Source organism: Astyanax mexicanus, chromosome 14, assembly GCF_023375975.1.
Source record: "Astyanax mexicanus isolate ESR-SI-001 chromosome 14, AstMex3_surface, whole genome shotgun sequence".
Taxonomy (NCBI): domain Eukaryota; kingdom Metazoa; phylum Chordata; class Actinopteri; order Characiformes; family Acestrorhamphidae; genus Astyanax; species Astyanax mexicanus.
Genome location: NC_064421.1, coordinates 48,893,904 through 48,905,078, shown reverse-complemented (window position 1 = coordinate 48,905,078; position 11,175 = coordinate 48,893,904). Strand labels below are relative to the sequence as shown.

The 11,175-nt window shown below is 38.1% G+C and overlaps 1 protein-coding gene across 1 annotated transcript; it reads left to right on the top strand.

Moving 5' to 3' along the window:
- Positions 1-104: 104 nt before the first annotated feature.
- Positions 105-10,953, top strand: prlh2r (prolactin releasing hormone 2 receptor). Its single transcript, XM_022672539.2, has 2 exons — positions 105-1,054; positions 8,516-10,953. The coding sequence occupies exon 2, from the start codon at positions 8,531-8,533 to the stop codon at positions 9,656-9,658; it is 1,128 nt and encodes a 375-aa protein (XP_022528260.1). The 5' UTR covers positions 105-1,054; positions 8,516-8,530; the 3' UTR covers positions 9,659-10,953.
- The last annotated feature ends 222 nt before the right edge of the window (positions 10,954-11,175 follow it).

Below are 11,175 nucleotides of genomic sequence, written 5' to 3'. Positions count from 1 at the left end.
CTATTTTCTATTTTCTGGTGGAATAAAATGTTAGAAAATGAGAACATTATAAGAACATGTGTATGTCTCCTATTCTGCCTGTTTAACAATGTTAAACTCGTTTTTAACTTTAATTTTTACAGCCAAATTAAAAACCCTTTAAATTGAACAAAGGGTGCACAAATTCTGCAAAATGACTGTTGGTGACCTAAAAATAGTATTATGAGGTTTTACTAAAAGGACAGCGAAAATTAGTCCTAAGGGGCCTAAACAATTGCTAATCTTTAATTGATACTTCTTTCTTTTGATCATTCCACCCCTGATCAGTTCAGTTTGGGTCTTACCCACACTGACCCTCCTCTGCGCTCCGCTGATTGGCTGTTTCTTCTCAAAGGCGGGACTTTCTCCTTGAACCGGCACCACGATTGGTTTAGAGGCACACCGCGGTCAGTGCCCCGTATCCTTAATAATAACGTTTTTTAAATTTCAATATAATACGGGAAATTTACGGGAAAGTACTAATACGGGAGGACGGCGGGAACGAGGAGTAAAATACGGTAGTTTCCCGGCCAAAACGGGAGACTTGACAGGTATGCAGTAACTGAAGAGCGCGTGTTCATCTTAGAGTCGCCAAAAGTCTCCAATAACACCACAAAAACTCGTTAGATTTGTCGCTAGTCGCTTTTTTACAAAAAAAGTCGCTGGAGGGCCTGAAAAGTCGCTAATTATAGCGACAAAGTAGCTAAGTTGGCATCACTGCTTGTCCTCACTTGACGTTACCCTGACGTTACAGGGAGGGGACGGGGAGAGCAGCCTGGCTGAGTGCTGAGTCCCTCCCACTCTGACTGGTGTGGACAGATGTGGAGTGGTGGATGTAGTGGAGGAAAGGTGGAGGAGTGGAGTGGAGGATGTGGTTTACTGGTTTACTGTGAGGGACTGGGCTTTTCCTGAAGGGTTTGGACAGACTGTTCAGTTTTGTACCACATGCTCCGCAGAATAACGCCTGTTGAGCCAGAGTCATGCCTGGACCAGCAGCTACCGGCTTACTGAGGATGTGATCGGCTCCACAGAGACGGTAACTGTTATATTGCTTATATATTACATTATACGACAATCAATAGGAATAAAAATGCTGTTTATATTGCTGTAGTATGCTTATACTGTTTAGATCTGTAGAGCTGTAAAGTGTAAAACAAACAAAAGGCTTGAATTGTCTCTAAAACAAGAGTAAAATCTTTAAAAAGAAATGTGCAGAATGTGTGGTAGTCAATATATATTTATATATCTGTATATTTCCATGCTCCCTTTTGATTCAACAACAGCATGTCAGAATATCAGCAATATTTGCTGCTTCATTCCTAAAAAAATACTATAAACTCTCTCTACCTCAGTAACTTCTGTGATCATGCTGTGTATGTTTTATATATGTTACAGTATGTTACATATCAATGCACCTTATATTCACTATATATATATGCTACTATAATTCATTATACCGTATCTGTATCTGTACTGCACTGTCCTGTCCTGTCTGTGAAACTGTCTCGTTTTTTTTATATTTAATGTATTAATTGTAATGTTATAGTTTTATGTTGCACTTTAAAGTACTCTTGCACTTTATGTTTGTCTGTTGTATTGTATTTTTGTTGTATTGTATACTGTATGTTGCACCATGGTTCCAGGGAGGAATGTAATTCATTTACACTCATAAACGTTCATTTACACTGTGTATCTGTACTCAGATGTAATGATAAACTAAAGCCTCTTGACTTTACATAGAAATAAAAATAAATATGTATATATAAAAATTTAAAATAAATAAATAAATATATAAAATAAGCTCTCAATTATATTGTCTAAACACATATGCTAGGTAAACTAACCTATTTTTTCACAAATAAATCTATTTATTTATTCATTAATTATTAATAAGGATATTTTATTAAGCTATAAAATAGTTTTCTTTCAATGCCCAGGTTTTTTCATGCCATCAGTCATTTTCTCGCTCAAACGCACAGCTGTGACTGAAGAGCACAGTTTTTCTCTTAAGCTTATTCTTATCCTAAGTTTTGCAGCTCTTATCCACACAAAGAAATGCTGATTTGGTAATCAACCTCTTGAACCGCTGCAGCCACTCCAGCGAGAGATAGATCCTTATATAGAGAGAGAGAGAGAGAGAAGAAAGGTTTAATGTCTTTGATTAAGGCAGTAAAAAAGAGAAGTAGCTTTGTAAGATATAAAAAACATAAACAAATCTAGAAAGAAAAGCACATTTTGAGTGCATTCTCAGGTGAGTCTTTTCATTTTTCAGTAGAGTTCAGTGTAAGGTGCAATATTCTCACTTTTCCTCGCCTGGCTGTGATCAATTCAGCTTCAGAAATGGAGCACAGATGATTTGCAGGCTTTCATATCCCTTTCGGTTTTACGTCAGGCAGGAGCCGATACGCCTCGAGAGCTAATCCAGCTCCAGCTGTTTCAAAAGGTAAAGATTACAATTCACAATTCACAAGCGAGGCGCCTACGACTGATTACAGGATTTTACAACAAAGAACTTTTTTAATGAAGTCTAAAAAAACAGAAACCTGGTGAAATAAGGGAAAAGAGGTCTGTTTTTTAAGACTATAAAAAAATACTAAGTAAAGTCCAAACTAATAAAACATACGGCAAAAAAAGAAGAAGCCTCGAAGATAAAAAAAAATATATATATGTAATCTGTGAAATGCGCCCACTCTGGGGATATATGAATGAAGTTCAACTTATATACAGCGCCTTTCTAGAAACCTTTACAAGGATGCTTTACAATTTACACCTTTTACCTACAACCATTTATACTCAGCACTCCGCATTCACACATCGGTGAGAAGCAGCAGCCAATAGTGCACAGCGTACTCTCAACCGGAAACAACCCCGTCCACCTGTAGGAGGACTGCATCCAGCACTACAGCATTTACCCAGGATAGAGTATCCAATTAATTCTGGGCACAGTCATACATACATTTTATACATATACACACAAACTTACATACACACCACAAACTTTACACACACACAGATCAACTTTAGAGTGTTACATTTTTCTGGACAATTTAGAGTATCTGAGTTAACCTGATCAATTTTAGAGTATTAAAATTGTCTGGTCAGTTTAGAGTATCCAATTTATCTCCATGTTTTTGGACTGTAGGAGGAAACCGAAGCAGACACAAGGAGAACATGGAAACTCCACCCAGATAGGGACTTGAACCCAAGACCCCAGCGCTGGGAGGTGAACGTGCTAACCACTAAGCCAAGTGATATTCATGTTGTTTGTTTTCAGACTGAAGTGTGTAATCCATGTACGTATCTAATCCGTTGTGTAGTGGAAGCTCCATAGGAGGAGGTTATGATAAGTTTCAAATTCCTTGAACTCCCTAAGTGTTCAAAGAATCCAGATAAGATGGTAATTTTCTGGTCTTCTTCATTAATCCAGCTCCATACCACACGCTCTGCATGTATCTGCATGCAGAGACTGACTGCAGGGAATTCAGATTAATTTCTCAAATCAGATCTGTTAAGATGTTTATCTGTACTGGTTTTGCGTATTTTCATCCATCCCCACATTTCTGTCTATAACTCTAGACCTGGATTTGACATTATCCTTGTTTGTTGCTTAGTGAGTGACTCAAAAGACACACTAAAATCTAATTTAAACACTTGGATTGAGATGCATCTGTGCAAATTCAACCGTAATCACATTTTAAACCACTTCCATATTTCATGTGGTTTTTGTTCTGTTCAAAAATTTGCTTCTATAGATCTCTGGTTCGAATCCCACTCATGCAGCTTGCCATCAGCTGCCGGAGCCCCGAGAGAGCACAGTTGTCCTTGCTGTTTCTTTCCCTGTGTGGGTACAGTAGATGGTGCTCTCTCTTTCCCCGCATCACTCCTAGGGTGATGTGGATCAGCACAAGGCTGCGTCTGTGAGCTGATGTATCAGAACTGAGTCGCTGTATGTGCTTTCCTCCGAGTGTTAATTCAAAAAAGAGGCGGAGTCTGACTTCACATGTATCAGAGGAGGCGTGTGCTAGTCTTCTTTACCCTCCTGGTGTTGGAGCATCACTAGTGATAGGGGGAGGAGTCCTAATGAGTGGGTTGGGTAATTGGCCGTGTAAATTGAGTATAACATTGCTAAGATATCATGTCAGTACTCACTAGGGGTGTACCATATCGTATCGTACGCAGTAATACATATCGCCAACATTTTTGAATATGGTGAACGATAGATATTATACCCTGAAATATGGTGCTGTATCACCCACCCCTAATTATCACATCAGGGTTAGGGGTGGGCGATATGGCTCTAAAATAATATCACGATATTTCAGGGTATTTTTGCGATAACGATATACTTGGCGATATAGAAAAACATATATTATTCATAAATAATTCATTAATTTCAGGAATATAGTATAATAGTATAACAGTATAATCATAATGTGGCAAAATAAATAATATAGCATAAAATAATATAATGCAGCAAATAATATTGCAGAATATTTAGTGCATGCATATAAACTGCAAACTAAAACAATTATACAATAAATAAACCTAAAGCTTCACAGTAAATAATAGACTACTTTTAAGACAGAACAGCCCTATTATCACGATATGGATTTTTAATATCATGATATTTCTGTGTCACGATATATTGTATACGATAATATATTGCCCACCTCTAATCAGGGTTCTACTTCTATACTGTTTTTGTCAAAAGAAAAAAATTCACACTGTTCTCATTTCCCATTATATATCTACTAGAGTACAGTATCATTTATTTTACTTTAATCCTGGATATATGGAGATATCTGGAGTTCATTATTATTATTATCATCATTGACATTCTGGATCATTGACTTCTTTTACAAATCTGATAAAATTATAATTTTTTTTATATCTCAGTTATTAGAAGTGTGTTATATCATATGCGGTAATAAAAATAAATTTCATTTTTTTGCAGTAGTGTATTCTTGAAATTATATACTTTTTAATTCAGTGTTTTTTCATATCGCCAAGAAGAGTATCGTTATCGTGAAAATACCATGAAATACCGTGATATTATTTTATTTTAGGGCCATATCGGCAATTCCTAGTACATCTCTGCAGTTACAAAACATAAAGAGAAAGGGCAACAGTGAGCTGTCGTTTACATTAGATTAGATTAGATAGATAGATAGATAGATAGATAGATAGATAGATAGATAGATAGATAGATAGATAGATAGATAGATAGATAGATAGATAGATAGATAGATAGATAGATAGATAGATAGATAGATAGATAGATAGATAGATAGATAGATAGATAGATAGATAGATAGATAGATAGATAGATAGATAGATAGATAGATAGATAGATAGATAGATAGATAGATAGATAGATAGATAGATAGATAGATAGATAGATAGATAGTTTATTTATCCCGAAGGAAATTTAGGCATCCAGCAGCAACAACACAATACAATAAGAAACATATTCAGACAAATCAAAACACAGAAGAATAGAAAATATATAAGGCTATAAAAAAAAAAAAACCTAACTATACAAGGTAAGGATCTATCTGTAAACGGAGCAGTGCAGTAGATGTTGCTAATGGTCATAAATAATTAAATAATTAACAGAGTAAAGTGCAATGACATCGATTACGAAAGTGACTGATGTGACATAGAAATATAATATAATATAAGTATGCATACGTTACAAGACAGTTCTAAAAAGAGAATGTGAAAATGTGAATACCCAATCATGAGTAAGGTATACTTTAATGTAAGCGAGGTTGGGGAAGTGTTAATATAAATAATTAAGTTGTTGAATAATGTCCAAGTGGTGTGACTGGATTAAACTCAGTCGTCAGCAGCATCCCGTCCCCGGTGGGAGGAGTTAAAGAGTCTGATGGCTCTGGGGATGAAGGATTTTCTGAGTCTGTCTGTTGTGCAGCTCTGTGACAGCAGTCTGCCACTGAACACACTCCTCTGCTTCATGATGGTGGTGTGAAGTGGGTGACTATCATTGTTCATGATAGAAAGCAGTTTATCCAAAGTCCTTCTCTCAGCTATTGTAACCAGAGAGTCCAGCTCCATTCCAACCACTGCCCCGGCCCTCCTGACCAGCTTGTCCAGCCGTGATGCATCTCTCCTCTTCATGTTGCCTCCCCAGCACACCACAGCGTAGAAGAGAATGCTGGCCACGATTGATTGGTAGAACATCTGCAGAAGCTTCTTACAGATGTTAAAGGACCACAGTCTCCTCAAGAAATAGAGCCGGCTCTGTCCCTTCCTGTACAGGGTGTCTGTATTTGTTGACCAATCCAGTTTGTTGTCCAGCTGCAGACCAAGGTACTTGTAGGTCTTTACTGTCTCCACATCAACCCCCTCGATGGAGACTGGCTGCAAGGGTGGTCCAGACATTCATTTACACTGTTTTACACATTTATCTTTTCCACTATTCAGCATTAAAAAAATCTTATAATAACTTTATTCATTTAACTTATTTAACCCAGATCAAGTATTTATTCACTATTCATCATGAAGTTGTTTATAAAAACACATTTTAAACGACTATTTCACACAAACGCCTAATTCTACCCTATCAAACAATACCAGATATTTATTAAATAACAAATAAATAGCTTGATAAGCAAACCTTTTCTTGCCAAGACTGACATGTAGAGATAGCGTTTGTATCTTCACCCATTCTCAACAGTTTGTGATGGGTAAAAAAAATCCATTACATTTTCTATTTTACTCAACAGACCGACACCAGGGGTCCAATCTCATCCTGAAGAGCCAGAGTTTCTGCTGGTTTTTATTACAGTCAGGCAGAAGAACATGTCTTCAGTGGTTTGGAGACTGTAGGGTCAGATGTGCTGCTGAATATATAGAATAAAAAACCCTGAAGCTACACTGGCCCTTTACTGATAAAGATAGAATAGAAAATGTTATATGTTTAATTTATTTGTGACATGTCTTTTATTTCATTTATTTTGACGCTGTCCAATGAAAAACAAGTATCTCCATTTTACTACAGTTTACTACATAAATTGAACTCAAAATCTGTCCCTTAAACTGTGCCAAAATATCTTGATGAACGGACCAATAGAAACACTTTAAAATGACCTGAAATAAACTCTTTTTACGTTGACTTCCACTGAAAGTTTATACATTTTTTCAGTAACACTTTACATTAAGTGTTGAGTAACTAACACGAATTAATGCATTAGTTACCATAAATAAGACATGAGGTAATACATTATTAACAATGCTTATGTATTGTTAATTAAACACAGAACTACAACATTTGTTAAGATGAACAATAATCATAAAACACTTTATTAATAATGTTAACTAATGTTCGGTAAACAAGTAACAACTGCATTACTTAATCTTCTTGTAATTTGCTTATTATATGCTGCAGCTATGCATACAGTCATTGTTAAATATTTATTAATTAAATATTAGTTATACATATATTTGGCTGTGATAACACTTATGCAGTAGTAGCCAGTTACTTGTTTTATTTACTGATGTCCGTTAAGTAATATAATATGAAATATTTTCAATTTTTACTTCTATTGGAAATACATCTGTACATGGATTCAGCAGGTATATTTATTTTAATGAACAGAGCTGTATAAGTGCTTAATAATGCTTAACAAAGGCATTATTGGTAAATCATGGCTTATATTTATGTATATATATATATATATATGATGAAATGAAGCATCAGCACCATCCAGACTAATATTTACTTAATAAATATATAACGATTACCATATGCATAACTGCGGTACACAAAGCAAATGACAAGATGAACTAATGCAGTTGTTACTTGTTTAACTAACATTAGTAAAGTATATGATGATAAAGTATATGATTTATTGTTCATCTTAACAAATGATTCACTTGTAATGTGAAAATTAACATTACCTAAGCATTATTAATGATGTATTACCTCATGTTTTATTCATGGTAACTAATGCATTAATTCATATTATTTAGTCACTACTGTAAAGTGTTACAGTTTTTTCTCTCTCCTAAAAATTGCTGTTTTGGAGATACTTGTTTTTCATTGGACAGCAACAATTTGTTCTAGACTCTTCTGTACTCCATTCTCCATTGATTAATAAAGCTAGATCAGACTTGTCTAAAGCCAGAACCGATTTAGCGTGGCAGGAGTGTATTTTAAGAATTAGTCCATATGCCGTGTCTGGGCTGTACCGCAGGAGGTAAAAATATCTATATGGATCTTTCCATCATCGTCCATAAAACACTCTGAATGTGCACGACTGTGTTTGTGAGTGCGGCCAGTATAACTGTAACACTGGAGCACTTCAAATCAAAAAATGCCTTCATTCAACTCTGAGATTTTAATGCCTCTGGTTCTGTGGGCTGTATGACTTGTTTCTTTGTAGTTTCACTATTTTAATTTTTATATATAAAAAAACTTGATTTCTAGATTTCCATATTTTTAACACACTTATTTATGTATGCTTTCTTCTAACAGGTGTGAACGGGTGTCATGGACTACCTCCTGAACGAAACCTGGAGAAACACCACTTCCAGCATGCCCCCAGCTTCCCCTTCCTCTTCCTCCTTCAGTGGACTGGACCTTCTGATGGAGCTGAAGCCGCTGTTTGTCCCTCTTTACGCCATACTGGTGCTGGTGGCCTGCTCTGGGAACCTCTTCCTGCTGTTCCTCATCAGCGTGAACAGGAAGATGCACAGCACCACCAACTTCCTGATTGGAAACCTGGCGCTGGCTGATTTGGTGATGTGCCTGTTTTGCGTTCCGCTGACGGTGTTTTACGCTTTCGATGAGCGCGGCTGGGTTTTCGGACACTTCATGTGTCGCTTTGTGACGCTGATGCAGACCGCCACCGTCTTCGCCGCGGTCTTGTCGTTGACGGCGATTGCGGTTGACCGATACGTGGTGGTGGCGTATCCCATTCGCCGGCGCGGTGGACGCCATTTCTGTGCCGGCCTGGTGCTGGGAATATGGCTGTGTGCCCTGGTCATGTCCACCCCTGCCGCCCTCCACACGGTTTACCTGGACCTGAGTGCCACGGGTCACCACATGGCCGTCTGTGAGGAGTTCTGGCAAGGCCAAGAGCTTGGTCGACTCATCTACTCCTGCTTCTTCCTGCTCTTGTCTTATTTTGTCCCTTTGGCGGCCGTGACGATATCCTACTGTGCCATCTCCCACCACCTCCGCCGCAGGGCTGGGCCCGGTCTGATGGCTGCCATTCCCTCCAACCAGGAGAAATGGGGTCGCAAACGCCGCAAGACCTTCCGGCTGCTGCTGGTGTCCGTGCTGTGCTTCGCCTTCTCCTGGCTGCCGCTGCAGGTCGTCAACCTCATCCGCGACCTCGACACCGACTTCATCATCCTCAGCAAGAACCACATTAACGTCATCCAGGTTTCCTGCCATCTGCTGGCCATGAGCTCCGCCTGCTTCAACCCCTTCATCTACGCCTCCCTGCATGACAAGTTCCTGGCCTACCTGTGCCGCCACATGTTCCAGAGAGGGAGGCACCATCAAACCCAGAGCAGCTCCACCACCTCCAGCCGCCTTCCCCGCCAGCACACCAGCACCACCCTGGCTGACATTCCCATGGTCGTTGGAAAGCTGCTACAAGACGGAATATGACCGTAGATCATTTTCCGCGGATCTACAAAGCTCTACTAACTAGCGCGGGGGTGCATGAACAGTTTGAAATGTTTATTTCATCAGGGTGAACTTATCAGGGGAATTAGAGACACCAATTAGAGCCATCGCAGGCTCCTCCAAAACATCATGCACACCATGCATTCCTAAAGGTGTGATGTGTTTTCAGAAAAGGCATCCTTGCACACATGGAGGATTGATATTTGAAATCTTTGAAAATATGGAGTGATTGGGAGTCCTGTGTTCAATATTGTATTTGGATATTCAGAGGCAATCATGAAGGATGAGGATGGACCACCTCGTACACCTCGTAAGATCAGTACAAGAACACGGCCTGCATATTTGACAGATTTACTGTTGATCAATGACAAGCAAAACAAAAATGACACAAAAAAATCCTACCTAAAATTGGTTCTTTGACCGGAGCAGAACCCTTTTTGTTGCTGGATGTAAATGTTATGAGTTATGATGTAAAAGTTTGGAAGGAGGACCATTGTTGTAGAGCTGCAACGATTAATCGATATAATCTACATAATCAACAATGTTGATTATTTAAACATTTCTTGACTACAGATTTTATTGTTGATTAATTGTTAATTTAAAACAGTACCACATGTGCTGGGGACAGAAGTGCAATGGGGGTAAATGTCTTACTCACACAGTTTAAACTCAACACAATCTGTGTCTCCAAAAGTGCCCAAACACAACAGATTACATATTTACCTGCTAAATATCAGTACTTTCCATGTTTAAACAAAATCCTGATATTTAAATGTCTTTTAAATCTTATGTTAATCTGTTTTTATGGATTTAGAGAGGGAGGACTGGACAGAAATAATTGTTGAATAATTGACTAATCAAAAAAATTATCATCCAGAATTTATTAATCAGGAAATGGTCCAGACTTTAATAGATATGGATGAGTTTTCAGGAACTGTGTGTATTGCTTTGCAAATGCTTATGTAGTCAGAAAAAGCCAAACATTTTAGTAGGGTCTCCCTGATTCCTGCAAATTTGAGACAAAATCCAGGAAATCTTTGAGAGAGAGCCCTGAAGAGAAATACACATACAGGGTGTCCATTAAACATAAAATATAAAGTGCATTTCAGCCAAAACTACACTACCTATAAACGATTCTATGCCTGAGGGATATGGATTAATACTGACACAGTACTGCTCGATGCACTGTTAGAAACAGTGATGTCTGATGTTCAGGTAAGTTTAAACAGGGTTCTCTTATTCATTAACATTTCTTACATTAGTTCAACTACAGGTGTTGTAGAATGAAACTGAAACACCTGGTTTTAGAGCACAGTAATTGATTGTGGTGACGGACAGTTCTGGTGGAAACAGGAGAGTTGAGGTGCACATTGAATTCTGTGTGATTTGATCAGCCGTGGTTTTATGTTTTTTGGATACAATCCGGGTTATCACCCGAACATCCCTTTCAGACAGCTTCCTCTTACAGCGTCCACAGTTAATCCTGTTGGATGTGGTTG

Bases quoted from the DNA above. Each gene is read 5' to 3' on its own strand.
- prlh2r (XM_022672539.2), top strand. From the start codon at position 8,531: ATGGACTACCTCCTGAACGAAACCTGGAGAAACACCACTTCCAGCATG.